Raw genomic sequence first — 9,648 nt, forward strand, 5'->3', positions numbered from 1 at the left:
TTGACTTTGTGATGACACACCTTGCATTTGACATAGCAAATGTCATCTGCAACTGTGTCAAAAAAGGACCAGGCACTGCAAGTCTTGGGAGCACCCTTTTTGGCTTTTGGAAGAGACATGCTCCTAACGGGTGCCAAAGCGGAGGCTGCAGGATCCGCAGTCTTCCCCCTCCCTCTCCCTCTTTGGCCCGTTCGGGGAATCTCTTCCTCAGAGCTGCTCCCACCACCTTCCTGTCCCTCACGCCAAGATGGATCAAGGACCTCATCATCTACACTAGCCTCTGCCATCAACTGCTCCTCCTGGGTAGTCTCAGCAGCAGAGCACGCACCAGAAAGTGGCACCTGAGTGTCATCAGCGGATGCGTCCTGCGATGTGGTGACCGGAGGCACTGGCCCACTCGCCTCTTCAGAGGAAGAGAGAAAAAGCTGTTGGGCATCACTGCACCCTGCCTCTTCTTCCATTTCTCCAATGCTGCTTGGCTGGCCCCCTGTTTCCAAGCCAAGAGATTCAGAGAACAGAAGTAGAGACGGCTCCTGTCCTGGGCTCTCTGTCTGCCTGGGCAATTTGGCAGGTGGTGAAGAGACAGATGGGTGCTCTCCAGTGCTCTGTGTCTGAGAGGATGTGGCACTAATTGAAGTCAATGCGTTAGCTGCCATCCATCCGACAACGGCTTCAATTTGTTCTTCACGCAGCAGCGGTGTACGGCGCTCTGCGACAAAGCTGTGCATGAAGGACTGTTCCCTGGTGAAACTGGGTGCTGAGGAGTCACCGGTGCCCGCAGCAGGCACAGAATCCCCACGTCCTCTCCCTGCTCCGCGCCCACGCCCACGTGCCTTACTCCCTGCCTTCTTCATCTTGGTTGACTGATAAAGATAAGCAGAAAAGTACTAACGTCTTTGTGTGCTTATTCCTGAACAGCTCCGAGTCCTAACAGGTATAAGAAACACTAATTTTCTAAAGTGTGGACTAGACTTTAATATGAGCTAATGTGGCCTACAGAAATGTAAAGTGGTGTGTTTGGTGAACTTTATTATTTATTTATTTTTGGGGGGCTGAACTGACAACAGAGAGAGCTGCAGTCACACGGAGACCATGCAGACAGCCGTAAACGGCGCTGCAAGGCCCAAAAAACCTCCTCTACTTTATCCTATGTAGTGTTTTTCCACAAGTTAGCTGGATACGGGTGGAAAGACACTAATAGGAATTTTTTGAAAAAATGTGCAGCAGCCTGCACTACTTAAAACAAAAGGAAAATTGATTTTACGGTATGACGCAGTGAAGAACCCTGAGCTGGATACAACCAGGCTATGGCTGCTCACAGACTACAGGTCGAGCTGCAGTCACACGGAGACCGTGCAGACAGCCGTAAACGGCGCTGCAAGGCCCAAAAAACCTCCTCTACTTTATCCTATGTAGTGTTTTTCCACAAGTTAGCTGGATACGGGTGGAAAGACACTAATAGGAATTTTTTGAAAAAATGTGCAGCAGCCTGCACTACTTAAAACAAAAGGAAAATTGATTTTACGGTATGACGCAGTGAAGAACCCTGAGCTGGATACAACCAGGCTATGGCTGCTCACAGACTACAGGGCGAGCTGCAGTCACACGGAGACAGTGCAGACAGCCGTAAACGGCGCTGCAAGGCCCGAAAACCCTCCTCTACTTTATCCTATGTAGTGTTTTTCCACAAGTTAGCTGGATACGGGTGGAAAGACACTAATAGGAATTTTTTTAAAAATGTGCAGCAGCCTGCACTACTTAAAACAAAAGGAAAATTGATTTTACGGTATGACGCAGTGAAGAACCCTGAGCTGGATACAACCAGGCTATGGCTGCTCACAGACTACAGGGCGAGCTGCCGTCACACGGAGACCGTGCAGACAGCCGTAAACGGCGCTGCAAGGCCCAAAAAACCTCCTCTACTTTATCCTATGTAGTGTTTTTCCACAAGTTAGCTGGATACGGGTGGAAAGACACTAATAGGAATTTTTTGAAAAAATGTGCAGCAGCCTGCACTACTTAAAACAAAAGGAAAATTGATTTTACGGTATGACGCAGTGAAGAACCCTGAGCTGGATACAACCAGGCTATGGCTGCTCACAGACTACAGGGCGAGCTGCAGTCACACGGAGACCGTGCAGACAGCCGTAAACGGCGCTGCAAGGCCCAAAAAACCTCCTCTACTTTATCCTATGTAGTGTTTTTCCACAAGTTAGCTGGATATGGGTGGAAAGTCACTAATAGGAATTATTAGAAAAAATGAGCAGCAGACTACACTACTTGAAAAAAAAAAAAAAATAGAACAGTATGAGGCAATGAACCACCCTCCCTGAACTGAATACAACCAGCTATGGCCTATTGGCTGCACACAGACTAGAGAGTGGGCTGCACTCACACACACACACACACACACACACACACACACACACACACACACACACACACACAGACCTTGCAGATCGCTGTGAAAACAGCGCTGCAAGGCAAAAGCAAGGTGATTAGTAGGTGAACACAGCGGTTGCTAAATTAGCCTTGGAAAAGAACAATGAAGCAAATCGCTATCTCTAAACTGGCCTGCAAAGAGTCAGCAAACAGCTTCCTGTCACTAACTGAATTCACAGCAGAGTGAGCGCAAAATGGCGCCAGCGACTTTTAAACTGCAGCATGACATCATTTCAGCAGCCAATCACAGCCTTGCCAGTAGTTTCATGCCCTCCATGCTGAACAGGATGTGCCCACACTTAGAATCATTCTCATTGGCTGAATTCGTGCAAATTTGTGCAGTTTGAATCCTGGGAACTTCCGATTCCGGTATCCGATACGCGGCAAGTATCGGATCTCGGTATCGGAATTCCGATACCGCTAAGTATCGGCCGATACCCGATACTTGCGGTATCGGAATGCTCAACACTAATTCTGATGGCTCTTTGATGAAACCATGTGCTTTCTTCTCCAGAAAGTTTTCGCCTGCTGAGCGGAATTATGATGTCGGCAATCGGGAGTTGTTGGCTATGAAGTGAGCATTTGAGGAGTGGCGACATTGGCTTGAGGGAGCCAAGCATCGCGTGGTGGTCTTGACTGATCATAAAAATTTGATTTACCTTGAGTCTGCTAAGCGGTTGAATCCTAGACAAGCTCGGTGGTCTCTGTTTTTCTCCCGTTTTGATTTTGTGGTCTCGTATATTCCGGGATCTAAGAATGTGAAGGCTGATGCCCTTTCTAGGAGTTTTTTGCCTGATTCTCCGGGAGTTCTTGAGCCGGCTGGGATTCTCAAGGAGGGGGTGATTCTTTCTGCCATCTCCCCTGATTTGCGGCGGGCACTTCAGGAGTTTCAGGCTGATAAACCTGACCGCTGTCCAGTGGGGAAACTGTTTGTTCCTGATAGATGGACTAGCAGGGTAATTTCTGAGGTTCATTGTTCGGTGTTGGCTGGTCACCCTGGGATTTTCAGTACCAGAGATTTGGTGGCTAGGTCCTTTTGGTGGCCTTCCTTGTCGCGGGATGTGCGTTCGTTTGTGCAGTCCTGTGGGACCTGTGCTCGGGCTAAGCCTTGCTGTTCCCGTGCCAGTGGGTTGCTTTTGCCTTTGCCTATTCCTGAGAGGCCCTGGACGCATAGTTCCATGGATTTTATTTCTGATCTTCCTGTTTCTCAGAAGATGTCTGTCATCTGGGTGGTTTGTGACCGGTTTTCTAAGATGGTCCATTTGGTACCGTTGCCTAAGTTGCCTTCCTCCTCTGATTTGGTTCCATTATTTTTTCAGCATGTGGTCCGTTTGCATGGTATTCCAGAGAATATTGTGTCTGACAGAGGTTCCCAGTTCGTTTCTAGGTTTTGGCGGTCCTTTTGTGCTAGAATGGGCATTGATTTGTCTTTTTCTTCAGCATTCCATCCTCAGACAAATGGCCAAACGGAGCGAACCAATCAGACCTTGGAAACCTATTTGAGATGCTTCGTGTCTGCTGATCAGGATGATTGGGTGACCTTTTTGCCGTTGGCCAAGTTTGCCCTTAATAATCGGGCTAGTTCTGCTACCTTGGTTTCGCCTTTTTTTTGTAACTTTGGTTTTCATCCTCGTTTTTCTTCAGGGCAGCTTGAGCCTTCTGACTGTCCTGGTGTGGATTCTGTGGTGGACAGGTTGCAGCAAATTTGGACTCATGTGGTGGACAATTTGACGTCTCAGGAAAAGGCTCAACGTTTTGCTAACCGTCGTCGGTGTGTTGGTCCCCGACTTCGTGTGGGGGATTTGGTCTGGTTGTCTTCTCGTCATGTTCCTATGAAGGTTTCTTCCCCTAAGTTCCAGCCTCGCTTTATTGGGCCTTATAAGATTTCTGAAATTATCAATCCGGTGTCTTTTCGTTTGGCCCTTCCAGCTTCTTTTTCCATTCATAATGTGTTCCATAGATCCTTGTTGCGTAGATATGTGGTACCTATGGTTCCCTCCATTGATCCTCCTGCTCCGGTGTTGGTTGAGGGGGAATTGGAATATGTGGTGGAGAAGATTTTGGATTCTCGTTTTTCGAGACGGAAGCTTCAGTATCTGGACAAGTGGAAGGGTTATGGCCAGGAGGATAATTCTTGGGTTGTTGCCTCCGATGTTCATGCTGCCGATTTGGTTCGTGCTTTCCATTTGGCTCGTCCTGATCGGCCTGGGAGCTCTGGTGAGGGTTCGGTGACCCCTCCTCAAGGGGGGGGTACTGTTGTGAATTCCGTTCTGGAGCTCCCTCCTGTGGTTGCTAATGGTATTTTTGTGAGTTCTGCCCTTGGGCTCCCTCTGGTGGTTTCGAGTGGAACTGCTGCTCCGTTAGGTAGCTGTAGCAGCTGCCATCACTGATCGCCTTGCCTGGGTTTGTTATTTAAACCTGCTCTGGGCTTTAGTTCATGCCAGCTGTCAATGTCTTAGGTTGGATTTGTTTCTCTCCTTGGATTTCTCATATGGCCTGTCCTTGTCAGCAAAAGATAAGTTCTGCTAGTTCTTGTTCGTCCATTTGCTTTGGACATTATTGCTTTGCAAATATGTCTCTTTTTGTCCAGCTTGTCACTATGTCATATTCAGGCTTGCTGGAAGCTCTGGGAAGCAGATTTGCCCCTCCACACCGTGAGTCGGTGTGGAGTTCATTTTTTGTAAACTCTGCGTGGATTTTTGTAGTTTTTAATACTGACCGCACAGTATCCTTTTCTCTCTGTCTATCAAGTTTAGTATTGGCCTCCTTTGCTGAAAACTGATTTTATTTCTGTGTATGTCATTTCCCTCTCCACTCACAGCCAATATTTGTGGGGGGCTGTCTTTCCTTTTGGGGTTTTCTCTGAGGCAAGATAGCTTTCTATTTCCTTCTTTAGGGGTAGTTAATTCTTAGGCTGTGAAGAGGTGTCTAGGGAGAGTCAGGAACATCCCACGGCTATTACTAGTGTTGTTGTTAGGATTAGGGATTGCGGTCAGTAGAGATACCACCTCCTCAGAGCTCGTCCCATGTTGCGTTTTAGCCACCAGGTCATATCGGTGTGGCCTCTTAACCACCAGGTCATAACAGATAGCACGGCCTACCTGGAGATTTTGGCCAAGAACCTCCGCTCCTCCATCAAGGATCTTAAGATGGGTCGTCATTTCATCTTCCAACAAGACAACGACCCAAAGCACACAGCCAAGAAAACCAAGGCCTGGTTCAAGAGGCAAAAAATCAAGGTGTTGCAGTGGCCTAGTCAGTCTCCTGACCTTAACCCAATTGAAAACTTGTGGAAGGAGCTCAAGATTAAAGTCCATATGAGACACCCAAAGAACCTAGATAACTTGGAGAAGATCTGCATGGAGGAGTGGGCCAAGATAACTCCAGAGACCTGTGCCGGCCTGATCAGGTCTTATAAAAGACGATTATTAGCTGTAATTGCAAACAAAGGTTATTCCACAAAATATTAAACCTAGGGGTTGAATAATTATTGACCCACACTTTTTTGTTTAAAATTTATAAAAATTTAACTGAGCAACAAAACTTTTTGGTTTGTAAGATTTATGCATCTGTTAATAAATCCTGCTCTTGTTTGAAGTTTGAAGGCTCTAACTTATTTGCATCTTATTAAACCTGCTAAATCTGCAGGGGGTTGAATACTACTTGTAGGCATTGTATAGTATTAACTTCCCGTGACAGTATCAATCCATTTTTTTTCTCAAGACATGTCACACCATTCATCTTGAGATGAAAGGAAAAGTAAGAACACATCTGTAGATAGCTAAAGGAGGCACGAAAGAGAACATGTTTACCCCCCTGGAAGAAAGCTTATTTAGTAATTCACATACTTTTTCGTGCAGATCATTCCGAGTAAAATGTCATAAATTAGTTGGATGTCCTTATTCTGAATCACTACCACCAGTGGAATAAATATTCAAATTTTTGGAACATTTTTTGAGATGAAGGAATCGATTTGCAGGATCCTGATTCAGAGGCCAGGTAAGTATTTCGTAGCCACGGGATGAAAGCACTGGGAGCTGCCTCCCACCTGCCGGTGTCTCCTGCTTCTTTTTTGATTAGATGTCATCTGTGCATCACGCCACAGTGATGGTGGTCTACTAGGCACCTGTTAGGAGTGCATTTGTCATCAGACAGGTTTTGGAAAGGCTGTATCCTTATGATATGTGTTTTTTTAAAAATGTTTCTATGTTAGCCCTCTACTAGGCTGGCTAACCAAAATAGGAACCATAGAAACAGTGAGGTAAGAGATGGTTATGAGCACTCCCATATGACCTGGCCACTGGACTAGGGTCCTGAGATTTACATAGGCTTCAATTCCTGCTTAATATCTGTTATGTCTGCCAAATACATGGCCCTCTAATGTGCTTTTTATCTCTTGGTTTCTCAGACTGTAGATAATAGGATTGAACATGGGGGTGACCACAGTATATAACAGAGACAAGATCTTATTAAGGTTCAGTGAGGAAACACTAGTGGGTACCACGTATACGGCAAATAGTGTCCCATAATACAAGGATACTACAGTTAGATGTGAGCTACAGGTGGAGAAAGCCTTCTGCCTTCCAGAGGTGGTTGAAATCCGTACAATGCTCATGAAGATGGAGATATAGCTTCCCAGTATGAACAGAAATGGAAACAGCACTACAGGGATGGAGCACACATATATTTCGATTTTTATGATAGCAGTATCTGAGCAAGAGAGTTCCAGAAGAGGAGCCACATCACAAAAGAAATGGTCGATCACGTTGGGTCCACAGAACTGGAGCCTACAGATCAGGAAAAGTGAAGTCAAGCTAATGACTAAGCTAAGGAACCAAGAAGAAGACACAAGAAGAACTTGAAGACTTGAATTCATCATCGCTGCGTACCGTAATGGATTGCATATGGCCACATAGCGATCATAGGACATGACTGTGAGAAGAAATGACTCCGTAGTTGCTGAGAAACCAAAAACATGATACTGGGTGATGCAGCCTGCGACAGACAACCTGCTGCCTTCCTGTAGTATCACCCGCAGCATGTTTGGTAAGATGTTGGTGGCAAACACTGTGTCACAGAAGGACAATTGGCTGAGAAAAATGTACATAGGAGATCGGAGAAGGTTACTGAGCAGAACCAAAGTGATGATCAGGAGGTTTCCACCCAACGATGCAACATAAACTAGGAGGAGCAATGAAAATAGAAGAAACTTAAAAGCATGAAGGTTCTGGAATCCTAAGAGGAGGAACTCGACAACTACTGTTTGGTTGTTCGCACTCATGGATGTGGCTGTAATGGGAAAAGAACAAAAAGTAGTTTCATATAAAAAAATACTGGTGTCATATTAAACATTACTATGCAGTTAACATAAATGGCGTGGGTTCAGAGAACAACGTATAAAGAAAATAGGAAAAAGATGCTGGAGCATGGATTATGAAAAAAAAGAATTGTAATTATATGTATGGAAAAATTCTAGCTTAAAGCATATCCCCTTAAGGCAACAAAAAAGGCCTAACATACAGGAGCGTCGACAAAAACTAAAAGGAGCAAATTGAATAAAAGAAATTTAAAAACATGGCGGTTTCTGAATCCTAATGTAAGACACATGGGTGTGGACCCACTGTGCCACGGGCCCAGGTTACTCTGGAAGGTTGTTAGTAAGTGTCTACTGGGTACTCAGTAGAGCCTCTGATGGTGAGAATAGGCTGGGCCGCCTGAAGACACCAGGTAGGACACGGCAGTCACCAAGACTGCAGCAGCTAACCAGAGGGTAAAAGACTTGGGTACAAGTGGACGAAACAAAAGTGTGGTCAGATGGTCTGAGGTCGGGGCAAACAGCACAGGCTCAGAGTTAGTAGCCGAGGTCAGGAGTGGAGAGATCAGGATAAACAAGAAGGCAGGTCAATTCAATAACAGGTGAGACAAAACAGGAATAAGTCAATGCAGGAACTGGAGTCGGAGCTACTAAGAACCTAACTTCAGGCGAGAAATGGAGGGTGGAGTTGCCTGATATATCACCTGCTGGCGGGTGAAATAAATATTGAACACATCACCAATTCTCTAATTAAATATATTTCTTAAGATGCTATTGACATGAAATTCTCACCCGATGTCGGTAACAACCTATCCAATCCACACAGGCAAAGAAATCAAACCATAGTTGTCCATAAATTATGTGTAATAAAGAGAAATGACTCAAGGAAAGAGTATTGAACACGCTTCCTGAAATGTAATTTATATTTTCTACAGAAGCCTTTGTTTTTGATGACAGCCTAAGGCTATGTGCACACGTTGCGGATTTACTGCGGATCTGCAGAGTTTTTTTCCGTGCAGAAACGCTGTAGATATGCAAAGTGATTTACAGTACAATGTAAATCAATAGGAAAAAAACGCACAGAAAATGCAGCAGATTGAAAGAAGGAGCATGTCACTTCTTTTGTGCGGATCTGCAGCATTTCTGCACCCTTCCATTATAGAAATCCACAAGGGTAAAAAAACGCATGAAATCCGCACAAAATCCGCAGCAAATCCGCAACAAAAACACACAAAATCTGCATAAAAGCGAATCAAATCTGCACCTGAGTTTTCTGCCAGGAGATGTGGATTTTGTGCTGAAAATTCTGCACCCAACTCTGCAACGTGTGCACATAGCCCACGGATGCCTCCTGTATGGAGAAACTAATTGCAGGCATTGCTCAGGTGTGATTTTGGCTCATTATTCCACATAGACATTCCTCAAATCTTGAAGCTTCTGTAGGTTACTTCTATGAACTCTGAATTTAGTTCCTTTCATAATTTTTTGGTTGGATTTGGGCTTGGTGATTGGTTGGGCAATTTTAGCAACTTTATTTTTTTCTCTGAAATCAATTGAGAGTTTCCTTGGCTGTGTGTTTGGGATCATTGTCTTGCTGAAATGTCTACCCTTGTTTCATCTTCATCATCTTGGTAGATAGCAGCAGATTTGTATCCAGAATGTCTCAGTACATTTGTATATTCATCCTTTCTTAAATAATATGAAGTTTGCGAGTGCCGTATGCTGAAAAACAGATCCAAGCCATGATGTTTCACCTCCAAAGTTCACTTTTGGCATGGTGTTTTTGGGGTGCTGTGTAGTGCCTTTTGGCCTCCAAACACGACGTATATTATGGCACCCAAACAGTTCAATTTTGGTCTCATCTGACCACACTATATTCTCAATGTATTTCA

The 9,648-nt window shown here is 45.0% G+C and overlaps 1 protein-coding gene across 1 annotated transcript; it reads right to left on the bottom strand.

Annotated features, from left to right (window-relative positions):
• Window positions 1-6,784: 6,784 nt before the first annotated feature.
• On the bottom strand, window positions 6,785-7,723 carry LOC143797183 (olfactory receptor 5G29-like). The gene has a single exon (XM_077281058.1). It carries the CDS (start codon window positions 7,721-7,723, stop codon window positions 6,785-6,787), a length of 939 nt encoding a protein of 312 aa, XP_077137173.1.
• Window positions 7,724-9,648: the final 1,925 nt, after the last annotated feature.

The sequence above is a fragment of the Ranitomeya variabilis genome, chromosome 1 (genome assembly GCF_051348905.1).
Source record: "Ranitomeya variabilis isolate aRanVar5 chromosome 1, aRanVar5.hap1, whole genome shotgun sequence".
NCBI classification, from domain to species: domain Eukaryota; kingdom Metazoa; phylum Chordata; class Amphibia; order Anura; family Dendrobatidae; genus Ranitomeya; species Ranitomeya variabilis.